Source organism: Pungitius pungitius, chromosome 7 (assembly GCF_949316345.1).
Source record: "Pungitius pungitius chromosome 7, fPunPun2.1, whole genome shotgun sequence".
Classification (NCBI taxonomy): domain Eukaryota; kingdom Metazoa; phylum Chordata; class Actinopteri; order Perciformes; family Gasterosteidae; genus Pungitius; species Pungitius pungitius.
The window spans coordinates 21,277,611-21,300,091 of NC_084906.1; the positions used below are offsets into that span (position 1 = coordinate 21,277,611).

The window sequence follows — 22,481 nt, forward strand, 5'->3', positions numbered from 1 at the left end:
AAGCTGCCACACAACAAGAGAAGAGTCTGAATGAGGAAAGAATCCTGACACGCTGCAGGCCGCGTTGCCGTAGTAACCGCCTTCACGCCGCTCACCGCGGCGAAGGAACCGTTCTGAAGGTCAGTCAGATGAGCACCAACAACGAGGCTTTTAGCAACGTGTGTGTGTGTGTGTGTGTGTGTGTGTGTGTGTGTGTGTGTGTGTGTGTGTGTGTGTGTGTGTGTGGAGAGAAACAACTGCTCACACTACGGAGTGATGAACTGCCAGAACATTTGGATGTAATTATAGTGATTACGTCCAGGATCAGAGGCGTTTTTCACAGTGGACATGTGACATGGAGATGTAAAGAAGCACACACAGACACACACAGACACACAAACACACACACACACACACACACACACACAAAAACACACACACACACACGGGCTGAGTGTGACACACACAAAAGACCCGAGGACCTTTCCTCCAAAGGAGACACACACAATTAATTACAAGCCAGTTAGGAACTGATCAAATATTGTTGGTAATCGGAGGAGAAAAACATTTTAAACAGTTTTTAAGTCTTAAACACACAACAATCTTCTACATTTAATCTAACAAAAACTAATTCACCAAAGTTTTGTGGTCAAGAGAAGATTTCACAATAAAAGACTGAACACATTCAAATGCCCCCAAAACACTTTATTTCTGATAATAAATCCACAGGGTTGCACATAAATACAGTAATAATAAAACAAAGTTATGGCTCCTAGCTTAGCATTTCAGCTAACATCCTAAAATGTGAAATGACGCAGTGATTTGTTTTTTTGCAAACATTTGCTTGAATCTGCAACTAAAGGTTAAATTTAGTTTGGAGTAACTTTATATTTCATTTTTCATTTGAAAGTTGAAGAATGTGTTAACTTTTACATAATCTCACTTAAAAGGAGGATAAAACATTTAACTAAAAGATTTCACCATTAAACTTATTTAGTTTATTAATGTTAAGACAATATTTTTCAGGTATTTCAATTTTCCTGAAATAAATCCTTAGGAATGCAAATGAGGTATTATCATAGACAGTATGATTATAAAAAAAAGATGTTTAGAAAAGTAGACTTCCATGTTGAGGTTGGACAGTTTGGACAGAACCTCTTAGGAGAGCAGCAGGCCGCTGAATCACAGAAGCGGGAACAAGGCGTAGCTCGCCACGCCGCAGCTGTTCCTGCCGTCCCGGACCAGGCGCATGAAGCCGCCTTCGCCCCAGCCGCTCCCCCAGCTGAGAGGGGCCAACGGAGAGCCAGGTGTTAGACTCGAGAAGGTCCGTGTGCGGAGGGGTCGTTGCTCTCCTCACCTGTTCTTGATGATCCAGAAGTCGCGGCCCCCCTCGGAGCCGTAGCCGACCAGCAGCACCGCGTGGCTCAGGTTGCTCGGGTTGCAGTTCGGCTCGTCGTAGATCCCTGAGAAGGAAAGTTCAAGCGGCTTTCATTCACCGGCCGGCCGCTGGGGGGCGAGAGGTCAACACGACCTTCACCATCGCTTGTGGAGTCATTCGTTCACTTTGTTTCCATTTGATTTTAATATTTACGTTTGACTCCGTTTTGGTCTCCACCAACTCTTGATAGTTTTATCTTTTTAGCTTCTAAATCCTTGACAATGTTCCCCGGCTCGTTACTATCTGTCTGCCAGGTGAAAGAAAATAATAGATAAAGATTTTGATTTTAGTATTTGCTAAATGCTTTTAGTTTTAATTTAAATACAATAAAAGTTGAGTTGAGGGTTTGGAAACCATGTAACTAAATCTAAATGTTCTAAAGGTGAAAGTGAACAATTGAACAACTAGAGCAGTCAGAAGTTCAGAAAACGTCCACCACACGGACACGTGTTCCTCAGTCCACCTGAGCTGTAGAACAGGAAGCTGGAGTGGTCGGCGTCGATGGCCACGGTGATGGGGCCCACGGTTGCCACGGCGTCGGCCAGCGCCTGCTCGTCTCCTTTGGGTATGAAGCGGTAGTCTTTGATGTGGGCCACCGCCCGCCGGCTGTCGTAGTAACAGGGCTGCGTGTCCTGTGGGGGGGGGCAAGAAGAGCCGGACGTTACCGGAGGGGGCGGGAGGGGTGACTCTCGGGAAGGGGGCGGAGCCTCACCACCGAGGTGTACGGGTAGGCGTTGGCGGACTGCAGCCCGTTGCTGAGCACGTAGTCGTAGGCGTTGGCCATCCAGGCGCCGCTGCAGCCGTAGGTGCCGTAGGACCGGGAGCAGTCCACCAGGTTCTGTTCGCTCAGCGACACCAGCTGACCCGTCTTCTTGTAAATCTGGCCCTCGATGGCTCCCGTGGTGCTGAAGGCCCAGCACGAGCCACAGAAGCCCTGAGGAGTTCAGTGGAAGGAGCGTCAGGTTCTTCCCGATTCACCGCTGGACTGAAGAGGACTCGTCGAAGGTCCTACCTGGTCTTTCACCTCGGTGACGTAACCCATCTGCCTGTAGTCCACAACGTAAGCGCCCAACTTCTTAGCGTTGTTGCGCAGCCTGCGGCTCGAGGCCGTCTTCCCCCTCTTCGCGTACTGGGAGTCGATGACGGCGCCCTGCAGGACCCGGAACTCCTGTCTCGTCTAGAGGGCACGAAGAAGCAGCTTCACAATGAGTCATGCTATCGCCTTAGCATGGCTGTTACTGCAAGTCAAATGTTGAGCCAGGACGGGTCATGGAATACGAGGAGCAACTTAAGGAGGAGGTCCTGGGGGGGGCAGGTGGACAGTAGACCTCCACTTAGGAGCCCAGTGTTTGGACGGGATACATTTACAAAGCACGTCTATTAACGAATGATCAGTTTGTTAATGCCATAAAACCATTTCATTTACTTAAAGCTGCTGTGATGCCTCCACTTTCATTTACTGGTGCTTCTGCGCCCCCTCTGGACTAAAGTGGAGGTGTCTCCTCCCACCAGGGTCCAAAACCTCTCATTCTGCTGCTTGGTCTCACAGTCCTGGTTCTGAAGTGCTTTTGATCGGAGCTTTGGGCCTGCAGAGGAAGACGTGTCTCCTTACCAGGTCTCCGTACTTGTTCATGGTCATGGTGAAGGGCCTCCTCCCCATGAGGAACCCTTGATTGTTGTCTTCTATCATCTGCTTGTTCTCCTCCCAGATGGACCTCCTCTGCATGTCGTCCTGCAGGAGATCACAGAGAGACTCGCGGTGAGTCACAGGACTCCCCGCCGTGCTGGAGGTGTGGACGTGGCGCCGGCCTCACCGCGTCCTCGTAGTTCACGCCGTGGCTGCTCTTCCAGAGCTCCCACTCGGTCGGGGCCGCCTCGTCCGACTCGGAGCCCCCCCGCTGGGGGCCGAGCAGGAGGAGGGGGAGCAGGGCGGCTCGCAGCAGGAGGCCCCCCCGCCGGACTGGAAGGTCGAGGGAGGGGGGGACAAACAGGTTGTAGTTGTCGCTCGATTCATGTCAGTCATTTTCAGCAAAATCATTGAAGTAGAATTTTTGTTTTACACTTAAATTTTGGTTTTTTGATTTATTCATAAATCAGAAGTAAGTTTTTATAATCTCGTTTTAACTTCTGAGTTTTTGGGTCAAAGTGCACTATTCATCAAATGACATTTTATACAATAAGATACAAAATCGACAGCCAAAGAAATCGTACATTATTTATAGCAATTATACCTAATGTCCATAAAAAGGTTAAAAGATGTTACATTAGTTCATCTGTGGCACACTTTTAAAATAATTAATTAATTATTTCATCTTTGGTCAAAGTGAAGTAAAGAATCCTTTTGGACTCATGTGTGGTCATGTGACTGCTGGTGGTGACATTGCTTTTTAAGACATCTTTGTCACTAGTTCCGATGTCGTCAGTTACTCTTCAGCACCTCTGTGATGAAATGTCTGCACTATTAGTTTAAAGACATGAGAGTGTAAAACATAAGGGGTTTTCTCTCAGTGAAGAATGTAAAATTCACTTCTGAAACCTCCGTTAAAACGTTAAAACGGTGACACTGACAACGTGATCCTTGTTCTTATGACTGAAAACCAAAAGTCTGATATATTAATCTCAAATGTTGGCTCATACTCTCATGTTGCTGTTGCTTTAAGTGCAAATACGTCATTTAGTTTCATTCAACAGAAGTCATCTTCTGCATAACAAGTGTGTTTTAAATATAAAAGCCAGGAAAGTAAGAAATCTGCATCATGACGTTTGATGAAGCTCTTCAAAATAAAAGGTTCAGGTACTTTGTGGAATAAAAAGCTGCGCTTACCTGCGTGGATGCGTTTGGTTGCCATGTTCTGAGACTCCAACAGCCTCCTGAGGACCTTCCTTATGTAGCTCCACAGTAAACATGCCTCCACTGTACTTTAATGGATCCCTTAATCAACACCTGAGGAGGACACCTGTCAACGAAAATGAGACGCTCCTCCTCCGTAAAACCTCTATTATCATTTAGAAAGAGCTAAAGCTGCAAAATCATAAGTCCTTCAATTACTGGGTTCTGAATGAGGTCAAACACCCGACATCAGGAGGACGTACACACATCATTACTGCAGTAAACACACCTGTATGCTGATGAAAACACTTTAATCAGACTTCAGTTTACGCTGTACTGTAAAAAGAAAAAGCATAATACACACACATATATATATATATATATATATATATATATATATATATATATATATATATATATATATATATATATATTATGAACACCCTCAATAAAAAACAACTACATGAAGATTCTTTTTTAACCTAAAATAAAACAATATTTCATACACATATTTAACAGGACAATCCCTCATTTGCAAGTTCTTAAAACTTGTGATACATGAAACAACTACGGAACCTAAACGCGTCTTTAACTGCAGAAGCTCCATCACGATCAGAGATGAGTCATGTTCATCCATTTATTCTGAGGGCTGTGCAGGTCGCGCGCAGCAGCGCCGCCCAGTGGCCCGCCGCGTGCACTAATCCCCCCCCCCCCCCGGTCCCGAGCACGGATGAGCTCAGCTGACTCGTAGCTCCCAAAACTCAGTGCGGCAAAGAGCAGAAATGCGTCACGATGTCTTTCAAGGTAAAAAGAAATCATCTTCTATTCTCCTCGTGCACCTTTATTCTCCATGCGCGTGCTGGAGAGCCCTCGTGAGAAATCCGTGTGTGCATGCGCGTGCTCCTACGTGAACTTCTACAGTCAGCATGTGTGCGCGTGCGTGTGCGCGAGTTCTATGATTATTATTTATTCTAAAGAAGCAGATGAACGTGAGCGTGACGCGCTGAGCCCGCGCGCGGCTGTTGACTGTCTGCATCCCATAATACTACGCCGGGGTGTGAGTGCTTGTTGTGTGTCTTTGCCCCCCCCCCCAGAAGGAAACGCCCCTGGCCAACGCCGTGTTCTGGGCCGCGAGGAAGGGGAACCTGGCTCTCCTCCAGCTGCTGCTCAACAGCGGCCGCGTGGACGCGGACTGCAGAGACAGTGTACGCGCGCGGCATGCCGGGATGCTGTGCACGCTCTAACCCCCCCCCCTTGTGTGTTGTTTTGTTGTCACCTTTATAAAGGGGGAGGGGCTACATGAGTTTACTTGAGGGAGGGGTGGATCTATGTACCAAGCAGCGCTGTAGTGGATCAGAACACTGAAGCACTACCTGCTCTGCAAGGAGCATCTTCACTGAATGAAGACTCGAAGCTAGAGACACCAGAACGTTTCAAACATCAAAGCGTCTTATTTTCCGTTTTCCATCCTCAAAACACACCAAATGCTGCTGTTTTGTTTTAAACAAACTTGTTAGACTTTGTCAAACTTAAACTAAAGAACCGCGTTGGAACGTCTCGCTCAGATGAAAGTTAGACATTTTGCTTTTTACCACGACTCATGAATCCTTTTGTCCTCCTGCTGATCTGTTTCTTTCCAGTTCGGCTCGACGGCGCTGATGGTGGCGTCCTACAGTGGCCGTTATGAGTGTGTCAAACAACTGATCATGCAGGGAGCCGACATCAACTACCAACGAGAGGTACGATGGGATCTAGAGTTCTACGGATCACCAGCTGAAGGTCACCAGGATTCTGTCTGAGGTCACCAGGAACTCAGAACTAGATCAACTGCCCTCAAACACAGGATGTCATTCTCACACATGTCAGTTTTTAATGGGTTAAACTAAACAAGCTTCCTGTCTTTCTGCTATGCTAAGCTAACTTCTCTGGCCCCAGATGTGCATTTAATCGTAGAAAATAAAACATCAGACTATTCCGTCAACAAGAACCTTTTCACGATTAAATCAAACAGACTCGTCATAAGACTAACGAGCGGTTTGAATGAATCCGTACAAACAAATATGAATCTCTCTGCCCCTCCAGACGGGCTCCTCCGCCCTGTTCCTCGCCTCCCAGCAGGGACACGATGACGTCGTGAAGCTCCTCTTTGAGTTCGGAGCCTCCACCGAGTTCCAGACGAAGGTACGATGAGCGTGAGGCCTTCAAAGTACCGACGTCCTCTGAGACGGATTCAGACTGAGACAAGCTGAGACAACAAGGCCGTAATGATATATGGACATTTTTGGTCTCTTTGTAGTCGTCCTGTGTCTCTTTGTAGTTGTCCTGTGTCTCTCTCTAGTTGTCCTGTGTCTCTTTGTAGTCGTCCTGTGTCTCTTTGTAGTCGTCCTGTGTCTCTTTGTAGTCGTCCTGTGTCTCTTTGTAGTCGTCCTGTGTCTCTCTGTAGTCGTCCTGTGTCTCTTTGTAGTCGTCCTGTGTCTCTTTGTAGTCGTCCTGTGTCTCTTTGTAGTCGTCCTGTGTCTCTTTGTAGTCGTCCTGTGTCTCTTTGTAGTCGTCCTGTGTCTCTCTGTAGTCGTCCTGTGTCTCTTTGTAGTCGTCCTGTGTCTCTCTCTAGTTGTCCTGTGTCTCTTTGTAGTTGTCCTGTGTCTCTCTATAGTTGTCCTGTGTCTCTCTAGTTGTCCTGTGTCTCTCTATAGTTGTCCTGTGTCTCTCTGTAGTCGTCCTGTGTCTCTCTCTAGTTGTCCTGTGTCTCTTTGTAGTTGTCCTGTGTCTCTCTATAGTCGTCCTGTGTCTCTCTGTAGTCGTCCTGTGTCTCTCTCTAGTTGTCCTGTGTCTCCTTGTGGTTGTTCCAGCTTTCTTTCTCTTGTACCAGGATGGGGGCACAGCCCTCACCGTGGCCTCTCAGTATGGACACTCCAAGGTGGTGGAGACCCTGCTGAAGAACGGAGCCAATGTTCACGACCAGCTGCATGTGAGCCACACCTTCAGCCTCTCTCACACCTCTTTGTGGAACATGACGTGTGGACACAATGTCGGTGGAATCCAGCCTCTCAGGTTGTTGCTGCTGAGTCAGCGTCTGTCTGTTGGAGGCTGAAACCAACCTTCACGTCCACGTGTTCATGAGACAGCAGGGATGACTTATCAATACATTCTTTGATCAAAAGTGTGCCAGATGGGTCTTTGGTGTTTCAGGACGGCGCCACGCCTCTGTTCCTCGCCGCTCAGGGGGGTCATGTGACTGTGATCCGTCAGCTGCTGTCATCTGGGGCAAAGGTTAACCAATCGAGGGAGGTAATGGCCTCGCCTCTTCTGCGCTTGTAGAGGTTCAAAGAGATTCAAGGTTCCTCTTCCTCAGACGCCCTCCTGCCTGCGTCCTCTCTAATGTTCAACTTTTTGTTTGGACCTCTTTCGTCCCTTTGTCTCTGCGTCCATTTGTCTTCCAGGACGGCACCTCTGCCCTGTGGATGGCGGCTCAGATGGGCCACAGCGAGGCGGTGAGGGTGCTTCTCCTCCGTGGGGCCGATCGGGATGCTGACGGACAAGTACGCAGTTCTTTTAGAATCAGCAGAGCACATAAAAGCTTCTATCCAGAGTTTAATGATTGATGGTGTTTTACCTGATGAGGAGGACCATGTGGTGAAGTGGAAAGTGAGGAAGGAGACCTTGAGTACAGGTTGATTTGTGAGTTTTCTCTGTTGTTTTTCAAGGACGGATCGACAGCGTTATTCAAAGCTGCCTTTAAGGGACACAACAGCGTCATCGAGGAGCTCCTCAAGTTTTCTCCTTCTGTTGGAATCCTCAAGGTAGAAGAAGCTGCCGACATTTGGAGGAATAGACCCCTTGGTTTCCTGCAGAGAGCTCAATGACCAGATCAATACCCCTAAGTTAGCTTAGCTTAGCATAAAGACTGGCTCAATGTATCGTTTCTACTTGTATGTTCTTGTAGTTCTTTTGCAGATTAAAGACATGAGATTGACCATGTTGAGTAGGCGTAGAGGTCTTTATGCTAAGCTAAGCTAACATCAGAGCGTATTCTTCACCTCTAACCACTTAACGGGTTAAACATCTCGTTATGAGACTTGGTGAGGCCCTTTGAGGATGGAGAACAGGAGAATACATGAGCTCTCCATCAGAATATCTGCATCTGTGTCTCCAGAACGGCTCCACGGCTCTTCATGCTGCCGTCATGGGGGGAAACCTCCAGTCGGTTCTTCTACTGCTTGGAGCCAACGCAGACCCAACGACGCCCAACGAGGTGAGGAGCCCACGTTGGGAAAGATGAACCCGTGACTTCACTCCTGTCAACATATTCCTTGTGTGTGTTTCTTCTGCAGAATAATGAACTCCCTGCAGATCTCACAAAGAGCGATCGCATCCTGAAGGTGTTACGTCCAAAAGTGTTAAATGGAGCCAGTTGATGACCAACCAGGGGGGGGGGGGGGGGGGGGGCTGAATATATAACAATAGTACAACGTCCAATCTCAACCTCAACATGTATCTTATTTGGTGTTTGCTTTGGATTGAAATGAATCTGTCAAAAGCTGAATAAACATGGACTAAATGTGAAGAAACACAATCAACAATATGTGCTTTTATTTTCCTTACATTTAATGAGTTCCAGATATTTTGCACAGTTTTAATTTTTGAATAGATGTAAAACAGTGTACAATTGTTACACAATCCATTCAGGATGATTTGACCACATCATGGTATGTTTTCATCTTACTTGCATGTTTACTTACTCTGTCATTTCAGATCCTCCCACATCATCAGCTCATTGCCCTCACAGGGTTCTCCTTGTCCTTCTCACCAGGATATATATATGTATGAGAGAGACTTGTTAAACACCTGGAACCCATTTTGCTTGTAATAAAATAATATGTAAATATATATAAGTGTCTTCTGGAAGATGGATGTCCTTTTCTGGACGATCCTGTTGATGAAGAAGAGGTTTCACTTCACAGGGTGTTAAATGTTGGAGAGAATATTGAGGCTTGATTAGATTTATTGTCATTTCCAGATAAATACTTGATTGAACGGTATCATCTTTCTTCTTTCCTCTTCAAACCTGTTTGTTCCCTGGACACAAACCAGTGAGAGGAGGAGTTCCACAGGATGCACCTGAACAAAACACATTATAGGTTCAGTACCATTGGACCAGTTAGTGTTCTAGTGGTTAAATATGAGCATGGTGTGTGTTTCCAGCCTGTGTGTAGTGCGTTCTAACACAGTGAATTAGTCACGTGTGTTTTATGATTAGTTTGTACAATAAATATTAAGCCTTGTTTCTAATCACGGTTCATACTCCGTACGCTTGCATTGATATTTACACCTCAACAGGGGTGACGTATGCGACCGATGGTTGGTGGTGGTTGCCACGGTAACTCGTATCATGGCTCCATTCATGCTGCCTTCAGCGCACGCGCTCAACTCTGAGTCAAACTACTCCGAGTTTGTTGAACCTCCTCCTTGAAACGGACCCCTGAGCTCACAGGTGACGGTGACGACACACGTCACGTGACACCGCGGAAGTGACAGTCGACTATTCTGTTGATGCGGAAGAAGAGAGACTTTAGTTTGAAGTTGTTTCTAACAGTGAAACGTTGGTAACTGACAACAACAACAACAACAACGAGGTGTTTACAGTCTCACCGACGACGACAGGATCAAGTTTGACCGGAAGCCAAATGGCTGGTGGTAATTTACAGGTGAGTCACAAACCTTCGCAGGTGAGCTAAGCTAAGCTAAGCTAGTTACCTGTTGACATAAGACGTTCAAGGGTTTTCATCTGGAACGTGTATTTAAACATAAAGACCAAGTAAAACAAGTAATATTTGATGTCTTCATCATCATTTCTTGTTTTACGGATGAGCTTCAATGGAGTGATTCCAGGTTGGGAAAGAACACTTTAAACATGTTAACATCTATAAGGAAGTTTATATTAATTATTAGAGTTTAGATGTTTCTTGCCTTTAACTTAAAGAACTTTAAAGGGAAGACACTATAAATGAGCTGAATTCTTTAAATGAAATGCACCTGTCTCAGTAAATGAGAGAATTTACAAAGAAGGAAGTAAGTATCATTAAATCTGGTTTAATTACACGTATTCTGCCACCTGGTGGTAGAGATGTGAACACGTTGACTCTGCGTCTCCTTAAAGTGTCTCTAATCAAATCATTTATATTCATGGATGAACTTTTCTCCTATTGTTACGAGGGGGAAAAGCCGCCTGTGAAAGGTTCCTTTTTCACAACCTGGCAGCGGTCGCTCATCAAAACGTTGGCCAGGTGACCCGTTTCAGGCTTTATAAGCAAATCCATAATCCCTTTGTGTTCCTTCTAAAGTTGGCCAGATATTCACAGAGAGACGTTGTTGAACACGTCTGTGACCGAAGTGACGTCAACAACCAGCTGCAAGGAGCCGCCACCTCAAGATTTAGAGACATTAGTGGAACACACAAAGTCATTTGAGTCACAGAACTTTCACAATAAACTTGTTCTTGCTTTGTCAGTAACGAAAGATACAGATTAATGTTTGTATTTTCATTTGATCGTTCCAGCACCTTGTTTAGCGTTCACACGACAGTTATGAAAGAAAACCATCGATTTTAGTTTTAAACCTAAGTCAGAATTGAATGTGGACATTTATTGATCATTATTGCGTTTCAGGTTTGTCAGTGTGCTGATATGTGCACACACACACACACACAATGAAGGAGATTGGATCACATGTGTCTCTGCAGGTTCAGTCCTTCAGCTTCCTCCAGAAGTCTTTAACACACAGAAGACATCAAAGTGTCATATGAGAGTTTTAGTGTTGAGGTGAATGAGCTCTGTGAGTTTGTCCTGATGAAGATAAATAACGTGTGAGATCTCCCAGCAGGTTGTTATGAAGGCGTGAAGGTGTGGACTCTGCTATGAATCAGGCTGAGGACCCAGAGGACAGTGTCCCTCCCTCTGAAGCCCCTCTGTGGGGGGGACATGACAGACAGACCAAAGCTCAGAGGTGAGAGGACCATCTCCAACTGTCCTCCACTGGTCTCCATGTCTGAACTTCTTTGACTCACTGACTCTGGTTCAACATGTGTGACCAGGACGCATCAGAGACCAGGACCTGGACCTGAACCCAGCTGTGTCTCCATGAAGAGTAACTGGTCTATGGATCATCCTCCAGACCTCAAAGATGTCCCTCCCTCTGAAGCCCCTCTGTGGGGGGGACATGACAGACAGACCAAAGCTCAGAGGTGAGAGGACCATCTCCAACTGTCCTCCACTTGTCTCCATGTCCCAGCGTCTTTGGCTTGGTGAGACCTGTTGGGACTAAACCAAACTGACTGGTGAAGAACACAGTGAGCTGTTGATTCTCAGTGGGACCAGTAGACCTAGACCACTACAGGAAGTCATGTGGTCCACATGCAGACTTCACATGATGGACCTTTACCTTGTTTTGGTCTCATGTGAGATGATGCTTCATGATTAGATGATGATGTGATGATGTAATCTCAGTGTTTCTTTCAGGTCACATCAGCAGAGAAAAAGGTCTCCTGAACCCTGCTGTGTGTCCATGAAGAGTCATCAGTCTATGAGTCCTCCTCTACACTTCAGAGATGATCAATCTATGGGTCAATCGATTAACTTCAAAGATGGACGCCCTTCTTATGACCCAGAGTAAGTTCTTAAACAGATGAACTGTCCTGATCCTCCTATCCTATGAATGACAGAAATGTTCGTTCATTGTTTAAAGTGTTGTTTCCATGACGATCCATCATGACAGAACACAATGTGAGCTAGTTCCTCCACATCAGGATCAGCAGAGGTCACATCTGGAGACAGCTGCAGGTCTCTGGAGACAGATGACTGGGACTGATCATGTGATTAGAATGAACTCAGTGCTCTGTGGACCAGCTGACGTGGTCTCTGGACTCCATGCAGATGTTTGGAGGTAGTATCCTCAGTAGACTCTGTGAAAAGGTCCAAAGACTAGTTTCATAAGATCTAAGGAGACTTCTAGAGGTCAGGGGACGGACTAAAGAGGTTTGGAGTAGTTCCATAAGACTTGTACCAGATGCAGAGGTCTGGAGACGTTGTTTTTATGACCCTCAGTAAGAACTAAAAACAGATGAAACTGACGGCTGTCACTCAACTAATAAACTGTCCGTCATCAGTCTTCAGCATCTTGTTTCCATGGTGATCAATCATGACAGAAGCCAATATCTTATAATATGTTGTCTTGGTGTTAATGGTCCAAACACCATGTGAGCTGATGGCTTCTTGTTCCTCCACAGAGAGGACCAGGAGAGCTCAGAGGTTCCCACAGAGTCTGCCCAGCAGCATCAAACCCACCTGGACTCCATCTTCATGGTGTGTACATGATCAACTACTTAAACATCTCTCGGTTCACCATCATCTCCATGCTGCACTTTGTAGACCAGTGGATTGTTCATCTGTCCAACATGGACCTGATGGTGGCTTCCATGGTTCTAGTTGGTGTCATTCATAGAATGTTCTGTTCCAGCTGCTGGAGGAGAACATCCTCGCCTTTGTGAAGAACGAGCTGAAGAAGATCCAGAAGGTTGTGAGCTCAGATTACCCAGAATGCTTAGAGAGGGAGGATGAGGAGGTGCTGGATGAAGAGCAGAGGAGCAGAGAGGCATTTGAAGATCTCAGTGCACTTCCTGAGGAGAATGAAGCAGGAGGATCTGGCTGAGCGTCTGCAGAGAAGTAAGATGGTTTCTCTACAGACTCACCATGCTGATGAATGAGACCTTCAGTGATGTCTCACGAGATGGACAGAATATATTTATGGAGTCATTCTCTGAGGAAAGGACATGTTGAAATCTATTCTGTGACTCATTGATCTTCTTGTCTTCATTCAGGACTTCCTGCTGCAGTTTGTCAGCGTGAACTCAAATCCAACCTGAAGAAGAAGTTCCAGTCTGTGTTTGAGGGCATCGCTAAAGCAGGAAACCCAACCCTTCTGAATGAGATCTACACAGAGCTCTACATCACAGAGGGAGGGAATGCAGAGGTCAATGAAGAACATGAGGTCAGACAGATTGAACAGCATCCAGAAGACCAGCCAGACCAGAAAGAACCATCAGACTAGAAGACCTCCTCAAAGCCTCAGCTGGAGGAGAAGAACCAATCAGAACAGTGATGACTAAGGGAGTGGCTGGCATTGGGAAAACAGTCTTAACACAGAAGTTCACTCTGGACTGGGCTGAAGACAAAGACCACCAGGACATACAGTTCACATTTCCATTCACCTTCAGAGAGCTGAATGTGCTGAGAGAGAAGAAGTTCAGCTTGGTGGGACTTGTTCATCACTTCTTCAGTGAAACCAGAGTAGCAGGAATCTTCAAGTTTGAAGAGGTCCAGGTTGTGTTCATCTTGGACGGTCTGGATGAGTGTCGACTTCCTCTGGACTTCCACAACAATGAGATCCTGACTGATGTCACAGAGTCCTCCTCAGTGGATGTGCTCCTCACAAACCTCATCAGTGGGAAGCTGCTTCCCTCTGCTCGCCTCTGGATAACCACACGACCTGCAGCAGCCAATCAGATCCCTGCTGAGTGTGTTGGCATGGTGACAGAGGTCAGAGGGTTCACTGACCCCCAGAAGGAGGAGTACTTCAGGAAGAGGTTCAGAGAGGAGGAGCAGGCCAGCAGGATCATCTCTCACATCAAGACCTCACGAAGCCTCCACATCATGTGCCACATCCCAGTCTTCTGCTGGATCACTGCTGGAGTTCTGGAGGACGTGTTGAAGTCCAGAGAGGGAGGGGAGCTGCCCAAGAACCTGACTGAGATGTACATCCACTTCCTGGTGGTTCAGTCCAAAGTGAAGAAGGTCAAGTGCGATGGAGGAGCTGAAACGGATCCACACTGGAGTCCAGAGAGCAGGAAGATGATCGAGTCTCTGGGAAAACTGGCCTTTGATGAGCTGCAGAAAGGTCACCTGATCTTCTATGAATCCGACCTGACAGAGTGTGGCATCGATATCACAGCAGCCTCCGTGTGCTCAGGAGTGTTCACTCAGATCTTCAGAGAGGAGAGAGGACTGTACCAGGACAAGGTGTTCTGCTTCGTCCATCTGAGTGTTCGGGAGTTTCTGGCTGCTCTTCATGTGAAGAGACCAACCAGACTCTCCTACGAGGTCTGCTGACACAGACAGGAAGTCGTTCGCAGACCAATCAGGAGAAAGTCCAGTACATCAAGAAGAAGATCAGTGAGAATGTGTCTCCAGAGAGAAGCATCAATCTGTTCCACTGCCTGAATGAACTGAATGATGTTTCTCTCGTGGAGGAGATCCAACGGTCCCTTAGATCAGGACGTCTCTCCTCAGAGAAACTATCTCCTGCTCAGTGGTCAGCTCTGGTCTTCATCTTACTGTCATCAGAAGAAGATCTGGAGGTGTTTGACCTGAAGAAATACTCTGCTTCAGAGGAGGCTCTTCTGAGGCTGCTGCCAGTGGTCAAAGCCTCCAACAAAGTTCTGTGAGTACAGAGACTTAGATTTTTTCATCAAGACTTAGACCTGCTGCCATCTTTTATATCTTTGTCTGTTGTCTTTGTTTAAAACACGTCAGAGTAAAGAGAAGCCTTCCTTTGTCTTTAACTCAACATTTAAGATCCCTGCCTCGTCCTGATATTGATGCAACAGTATTTCCTGTAAACAGAGCAAATTAACTGATTTATTCATCTTGTTTGAAGGAGAACAAAAACCCAACTTCCATTTCTGACCTTTGTAAGATTATTTCTAAGTGAATCATTTTTAATAAAATTAAGGTGTAAAAATAGTTCCATAAACATGTTTTGGAGTTAATTTTAATATGATGTTACACATACAAATATTGGAGACTAATCATAGAGTAATCTGTAATGTCAGTGTGATCAGTGTGTACTTTTTCCTCTTAAAGTAGAACAAAAACAACTTTCACTGAACCCAGCTTCCTTTGTTCTGATTATTTTGGCCCAAACTCGTCAAAGAGGATTTCATTCAAACACAAATGTTATTTTTCCTGATGGTTGTCTCTTCAGACTCAGTGGCTGTAACATCTCAGAGGGAAGTTGTAAAGTTCTGTCCTCAGTTCTCAGATCCCAGTCCTCTAGTCTGAGAGAACTGGATCTGAGTAAAAACAACCTGCAGGATTCAGGAGTGAAGCTGCTGTGTGATGGACTGGAGAGTCCACACTGTGACCTGGAGACTCTCAGGTCAGGATTCAGGGGTCACTTGGTGTCTTCATTTACATCAATGGCACATTTCTGTAAGATTATTATATGTGCATGAATTACATCAAATTGTAATTAGTTTCATAAATTTGTTGTGGAACATGTTTATTTTAATTATGTACCAAATTGAACTATTGGATACTAATCATAGAGTAATCAGTAATGTTATCTGATTATTGAAGTACATTAGTGGCTGTTTGGATGTGACTGGAACCATGTTAATGTGATGCTTCAGTACTCAACAGTATCTCAGTCCTGCAGTGACCTTCCAGCTCCCTCAGGTCATGTGACATGTGTGTTGTTTTGTGTGTCTGCAGCCTGTCAGGCTGTCTGATCACAGAGGAAGGCTGTGCTTCTCTGGTCTCAGCTCTGAACTCCAACCCCTCCCACCTGAGAGAGCTGGACCTGAGCTACAACCATCCAGGAGACTCAGGGGTGAAGATGCTGTCTGATGGACTGAAGGATCCTCACTGGAGACTGGAGACTCTCAGGTATGAAGAGGCTGCAGCCACAGACCATCAGTCTGGTAGAGGAGGGAGAGCTGGAAATCTTTTCTATCACAATGCAGCCTGGTTTATATGATGCTGACACACCAAGCGGACCTCAAACTGCCAGATACTCATCAGACTGTTTGTGTCCCACCTGAGACCATCAATGCAGAGAGAAGCAGGGAGGAAACCGTAGCCAGAATGAGCCTAAACAGGGAGGACGGTGATGAAAGGCTTCAGGTGTACAGGTGACAGTCGGCCACTGACGCTCAGTGAAAAAGCAACAGCTGATGGTGGTGTGTCAGAACACAAGGAGGTTTAGTGAGGACTGGAACAAAGTTCTGGGGGGACTCAGGCAGTGATTTGTGGCTGCAGACCCACCTGAGCTGTAACATCTTCACCTGCAGACTACAAGTCACAGAAACCAGTGACCTTTACGGGATGTAAACGGCAGTGTTACAGTCAGACCCTTTGGACACACAGACTGTCAGACCTCAATGCATCGACCAGTCAATTGAGCTCAATAACCAGACACTTAACATGATGGATGACTACAAAGAAAGCTATTGTTACACTCTAAGGTGGACACAGTGTTCTAGATGAAGATGCTTCTATCAGGTGGTTATACATAGAACTACAGCTTTAAGGGATGAACGTTAGCAGAGAAAGACACAATAAAGACGTGTGTGCGCATGTTTTACCAGAACCTGAACTCACTCTGTCATCCCGGTGCATCAGTCAGTCACATGGTAATAAATGACCAGTATAGTATCTCACTTCCTGTTTCTGCCACATGGTCTATGATTGTGTCACCGTGCAGCAGTAACAGAACGTGCTTCTGTCTGAGGAGCCATCAGCATCAAAGCCTCCAGGTTCTGCTGAGGGAGGGATCTCCTGAGCCTGTTTGCATGTAGTCCAGCGTTAAAGCTTTGCTCACATGCACATTGTCCTCTTGACACTTTCCTCTTGGATCGCTTGCTCATTGATTGTCACATGTGTGACTACGGCTGACATGTTGAATTAGATAATCTCGATGAAGACAGCGCCAGCTTCCTATTTGACCAGATCATTACGGGATCCATGTTGGACATTGATCTAGCTGGGCTCAGTAATCAGGAGCATCTATTGCTAAAATATGTTCGACATACAAAGAATTTGACATGGCAGTTAGTACGTAACATTGGACAATAAGACAAATAACATGGTTCAATTTAACAATTTTAACTCTACATTTAAGTTGAGTTAAACCATCCCATGTGACACTAACCAACCAATCCGGTCTTTGCATTCAGGCAGGACGATGACGTCATCTCAATACTGAGGACAGATGAGAGGTAGCAGCAAATTACACATAAAAGACTGTAGGAAAAAGAACGTTTTTGAGAAAAAGACGAGTGAGACGGAGAAAGCGAGACAAAAGGACGGTGAGACAAATGGACACCTGGAAGTAGAGCATTTAATCCTTAATGGACCCACTGGTCTCTGTTCATACTTCCCACTGCAGCACTAAACCAGTGTGTCATGTGATCAGAACCCGTGGAAACGTCATCATGAGGCTCAATGATCTCCTCCACGTGGTGCCTTCAGGTACAGGTTTAAAAACCTGAAAAAACTAGATCCTAATTCCTCCACTTACTAAAAAGTGGGAGAGGGTGTATATTCTATTAAACTGTTCAATTGTTAACGTTTTAATTGAGAGAACATTATTTATATTTGCAGTCACACATATTTGTTCAGTTCTTTGTTAAGTGACAATAAATAATGTCAAAGAGTTTAGAATTGTACTGAGTTAATTTGGTATGTTAGTCGTGTATTGATTCCATGCAGATGTTGATTCAACTCTTCCTCTATTCACACTAAGTCGTCACATCATGATCTTCTGGACCTTTGCTTCTAGAAATCTTCTCTAACTGGACCTCTTCACAGAGTTGAAGACCCCTGATGTAGAGTATGAAACTAAAGGGATTTAGAATCTCAAAGTAAAGTGAGCTGGCGAAACCGAACCCGTACTTTACACAACTGTTACACAGAGACTCCATCATGTTGATGTTCACCTGCTGGATGTGGAAGCAGCTGCTTGATATCATGTTAGACTTTAGGAGGTGATCACATGTCACTGAACCACATGGACAAAGAAACCACTTGATGCAGGTTTAAACATTTATTCACCGAAGGACACTGAAATGGAAGATGATTCTCAGTAAAATACTGCTAATAACAGATGATGAATGAGTGAACACGAGGAGCTGTGCTCCATGTGGACATGAAGGACCAAGCTGTGTGTATGAGAGTGATGTCATGTCCATGTCTCCATTGTCCTCCTTTCAGGGTGGAGCCTGCTGGAGTCCGATGGATGACACCAGGTCTGAGGAAGTGTAAGTGATTCATCACACTGTGACATCACTCATTCACCTCTGTGTCACTAGATGAACACATGATTAATAACTGCAGCTGTATTGTGTCTTGTTCTCTCATCAGATTCCTGTGAACTCACAATCGACACAAACACAGTAAACAGACAACTCAAACTGTCTGACAACAACAGGAAGGTGACATGGGTGATGGAGGAGGTTCAGTCACATCCTCATCATCCAGACAGATTTGACTCCTGGCCTCAGCTGCTGTGTAGAACTGGTCTGACTGGTCGCTGTTACTGGGAGGTCGAGTGGAGCGGATACGTTTATGTATCAGTGAGTTACAGAGGAATCAAGAGGAAAGGAAACATTAGAGACTGTTGGTTTGCAAACAATGATCAGTCCTGGAGTCTGATCTGCTGTGATGGAGGTTACTCTGTCCGTCACAATAAGACAGAAACACGCATCACCTCCTCCTCCTCCTCTGGGAGAGTAGCAGTGTATGTGGACTGTCCTGCTGGCTCTTTGTCCTTCTACTCAGTCTCCTCTGACTCACTGATCCACCTCCACACCTTCAGCACCACATTCACTGAACCTCTTTATCCTGGGTTTGGGTTCTGGTCCGGTTTTGGTTCCTCAGTGTCTTTGTGTCCTCTGTAGGACGGAGAGTCTCCTCCTGGTGGAGAAGCTTCCTCTCTGCTCACCACCTAGTTCAGTCTGTACAGCTGATGGAGGTCCATGTGGAGCAGGTGAGGGGTACCTGAGCTGGTCTGGACTCTGGGGGTCCACAGCTCTCTGGGACTTGTGCTGTTGCAGATGAACGTGTGAAAGAGCTCAGCGAGGTGTGTTTTAATGTCTCTGTGGATGAATCAATGATCATCATTTAGATGTTGGGTCCTAATTAGGGTTTAATTTTAATCTTTGTGTCACAATGTTTAATAAGACATTCTATAAAAAGGTCTCACCCCCCTCTGCTGTGTGTGTGTTTATAAACATTATGAGCAGGTGAACATATTCTTATTTCTGTTCTAAGTCATTATTGTTCATCCACAGTTCACTCATTCATCTTCTCTGTCACTCATTCATAGCACAATAACACGCGTCTCCCTCTTTCCTCTCAGACACTTTAATGCTCCTCCAACGTATTTAATCCCAAACTGTATCTTTGTGTCATGAACTCTTCAAAGTGAAGCATTCTGGGAGAGTGAAGGTCTTCAGCATTAAACATGTGACACCAGACTGATGAACCTCAGTGAGATTCAAAGTGCTTCTATCAAACACATACATCCATACAAAGAATCTGAAGGTGAAATATCAAATGAAACAGATTCAGTTTGAAGCTGCTCTGTCTGAAACACAGTAATGACCCCCCACACCCCCACACCCCCCAAGCAGGTAGAAACGGTGAAGTTTCCTGCTGATGTTGAAGGATCTGAGCTTCTTGAGGAAGAAGAACAGCCTTTTTAAAAACCCCATCAGTTCTTTTTCCAGTTACGTGTTTTGTCCACATTGACCCCAAGATATTTATACGACGAGACAACTGCTGACCTGCAAATGTCCCCGAGGAGTCCTCCTCCTCCTCCTCCTCCTCCTTCCATTCGCAGCTGTCAGAAGATCCCACCTCCCGTCTTCAGGCCGGGTCATCACCTCAGGTAAGCAGACCAACCAGAGAGTCAACTGAGAAGTTGATGCTACAGGAACATTGTCCTCAGTCAGCTGGATGAAGGGAGGATAAAAAGGGATGAAACTGTTCCTTGTGCTGCTCCAGTTTGAGTTCAAATAGTGTCAGAAGGTTCTTTTCCATCACACGTCATTTATCAGAGGCTTTCATCCACAGTGACTCACAATGAGAACATTTCAACCATAAGGAAACAAACCCAGAAGAACAAGAAACAAATAAGCTGATGCACAACTAGTTATAGATGAAAAACCATTATGAGTCCAGTTTAAGGTCTACAGTGTGTTAGTGTTTAGTGTGAAGATGTGAAGGCTCTCTGTGGTCCTGATGTCATCACAGAGCTCCTTCCACCATCTAGGAGCAGGACAGCAAAGAGTGGAGATCTAGTCCAGTGTTCTGCTCTCAGTGAGGAACAAGCAGCTTGATGTTGGGATGGAGGGTTTCACCAGGTCCTGGATGGAGACTGGACCCCATCCATTCACAGCATGCTACGTGAGCACCAAGGCTTTGAACTGGATGAGGCAGCCATTGGTAACCAGTGAAGAGAGGAGGAGAACTTGGGAAGGTTGAAGACCAGTGCAGCTGCTGCATTCTGGGTAGGGTTCGGGCATGTGGGCCGACTGCAGAGTCTACTACCAAACATCAGCCACTTCAACAGAATTCAAAGGAACGAGGTCACATGACCCAGAACTGACTTGTGACATTAAACCTGTTTACATGAATAAAGAGAATAGTGTGATACTTTCTTTGTTATTAAACAACCAATCTACTTCCTGCTTCCTGTCATGTGACTTTCTTAAAATTCTCATGAAGAGGACGGACGCTGCAACCAGAGACGCCAACCCGAGCAGAACACCAGAACCACAGGGACACTGCTGCTCCCCCGAGATACACACACACACACACACACACATACACACACACACAGACACACACACAGACACACACACACACACACACAGACATATGCAGTCTTTTCACAATAAAAGTGTGTGTTGGTCTTGGATAAGTTATGATGTAAACATTGTGACCTTTGTGTTTACTAGTGATCTTTATAGTTTGTGGTTCATTGGCCTTTGACCCTGTTGTGACCTGATGGATAAAAACATTTTGGTACTTCTGACATAAAACACTGTGTTAACAAAAATCAGAGAATCTTAAAGTCGTTCCACTCAAATCTGTGACCACAAAGTGTCTCCATATAACACGTACTTTAAGAGAGGCGTAGGACACGTTGACCACCAGCTGGGCATCTCTCTGTAGCTGTCCTGTCTCCTTGTAGATATTCCGTGTCTCGTTGTAGCTGTCCTGTGTCTCCTTGTAGTTGTTCTTTGTCTCTCTGTAGTTTTCCTGTGTCTCTCTAGTTGTCCTGTGTCTCTTTGTAGCTGTCCTGTGTCTCTCTGTAGTTGTCCTTTGTCTCTCTAGTTGTCCTTTGTCTCTCTAGTTGTCCTGTGTCTCTTTGTAGCTGTCCTTTGTCTCTCTAGTTGTCCTTTGTCTCTCTGTAGTTGTCCTGTGTCTCTTTGTAGTTGTCCTGTGTCTCTCTCTAGTTGTCCTTTGTCTCTCTAGTTGTCCTGTGTCTCTCTAGTTGTCCTATGTCTCCTTGTGGTTGTTCCAGCTTTCTTTCTCTTGTACCAGGATGGGGGCACAGCCCTCACCGTGGCCTCTCAGTATGGACACTCCAAGGTGGTGGAGACCCTGCTGAAGAACGGAGCCAATGTTCACGACCAGCTGCATGTGAGCCACACCTTCAGCCTCTCTCACACCTGGAACATGACGTGTGGACACAATGTCGGTGGAATCCAGCCTCTCAGGTTGTTGCTGCTGAGTCAGCGTCTGTCTGTTGGAGGCTGAAACCAACCTTCACGTCCACGTGTTCATGAGACAGCAGGGATGACTTATCAATACATTCTTTGATCAGCTGGAAGCTTTTCTGACAACATGAATTGAAAAGTGTGCCAGAAGAGTCTTTGGTGTTTCAGGACGGCGCCACGCCTCTGTTCCTCGCCGCTCGGGGGGGTCATGTGACTGTTATCCGTCAGCTGCTGTCATCTGGGGCAAAGGTTAACCAATCGAGGGAGGTTGTTCAACTTTTAGTTTGGACCTCTTTCGTCCCTTTGTCTCTGCGTCCATTTGTCTTGAACGAGTAAAGATTCAAATTAAGAGATTTCTCATGACAGTTTTTCATTTCTATATTTAGTCATTTAGAAAACTGGTTCAGCAAACAAGCCCTAAAGAGAGAGGAGATCTGAGTCACAGCCTGTGTACCATACAAAGACTTGTCAAACACCTGCACTCATCCTCTGGTGGGCTCTTTTCTAACAATATTTAATGTGTTGTAATCAATCAATGACCTGTCGACAGTCTCATGAACCAAGTCAGAGGCCCCAGTGACCCAAATACTCCATTCCAGAAACAGATGGACATACACACATGTTTTAACGTACTTATCTGTACTTATGTTTGTTTTTGTTGTTTTAATTTATTTATT

The 22,481-nt window shown here is 45.6% G+C and overlaps 3 protein-coding genes across 6 annotated transcripts; 2 read left to right on the forward strand and 1 right to left on the reverse strand.

The window, feature by feature from the left end:
* Positions 1-675: 675 nt before the first annotated feature.
* cts12 (cathepsin 12) lies at positions 676-4,606 on the reverse strand. The gene is made up of 8 exons (XM_037468745.2): positions 4,242-4,606; positions 3,232-3,377; positions 3,030-3,149; positions 2,430-2,594; positions 2,130-2,351; positions 1,881-2,049; positions 1,337-1,442; positions 676-1,261 (listed from the first exon to the last, which is right to left on the reverse strand). The coding sequence occupies exons 1-8, from the start codon at positions 4,264-4,266 to the stop codon at positions 1,162-1,164; spliced, it is 1,053 nt and encodes a 350-aa protein (XP_037324642.2). The 5' UTR covers positions 4,267-4,606; the 3' UTR covers positions 676-1,161.
* A 358-nt stretch (positions 4,607-4,964) lies between these two features.
* Positions 4,965-8,687, forward strand: ankrd29 (ankyrin repeat domain 29). 3 transcript variants are annotated; one of them, XM_037468746.2, is made up of 10 exons: positions 4,965-5,051; positions 5,342-5,452; positions 5,888-5,986; positions 6,330-6,428; positions 7,117-7,215; positions 7,437-7,535; positions 7,688-7,786; positions 7,952-8,047; positions 8,401-8,499; positions 8,579-8,687. In XM_037468746.2, exons 1-10 carry the CDS (start codon positions 5,040-5,042, stop codon positions 8,660-8,662), a joined length of 897 nt encoding a protein of 298 aa, XP_037324643.1. In that variant the 5' UTR covers positions 4,965-5,039; the 3' UTR covers positions 8,663-8,687. The 3 variants fall into 3 exon arrangements, with proteins under 3 accessions (XP_037324643.1, XP_037324644.1, XP_037324646.1); XM_037468747.2 differs by having other exon boundaries at positions 5,345-5,452; XM_037468749.2 differs by lacking the exon at positions 5,342-5,452.
* A 1,079-nt stretch (positions 8,688-9,766) lies between these two features.
* LOC119227426 (protein NLRC3-like) lies at positions 9,767-19,491 on the forward strand. 2 transcript variants are annotated; one of them, XM_062563699.1, is made up of 11 exons: positions 9,767-9,952; positions 11,124-11,249; positions 11,338-11,487; positions 11,762-11,911; positions 12,529-12,604; positions 12,759-12,964; positions 13,120-14,738; positions 15,282-15,455; positions 15,791-15,964; positions 18,290-18,336; positions 18,440-19,491. In XM_062563699.1, the coding sequence occupies exon 7, from the start codon at positions 13,400-13,402 to the stop codon at positions 14,405-14,407; it is 1,008 nt and encodes a 335-aa protein (XP_062419683.1). In that variant the 5' UTR covers positions 9,767-9,952; positions 11,124-11,249; positions 11,338-11,487; positions 11,762-11,911; positions 12,529-12,604; positions 12,759-12,964; positions 13,120-13,399; the 3' UTR covers positions 14,408-14,738; positions 15,282-15,455; positions 15,791-15,964; positions 18,290-18,336; positions 18,440-19,491. The 2 variants fall into 2 exon arrangements, with proteins under 2 accessions (XP_062419683.1, XP_062419682.1); XM_062563698.1 differs by having other exon boundaries at positions 11,127-11,249.
* Positions 19,492-22,481: the final 2,990 nt, after the last annotated feature.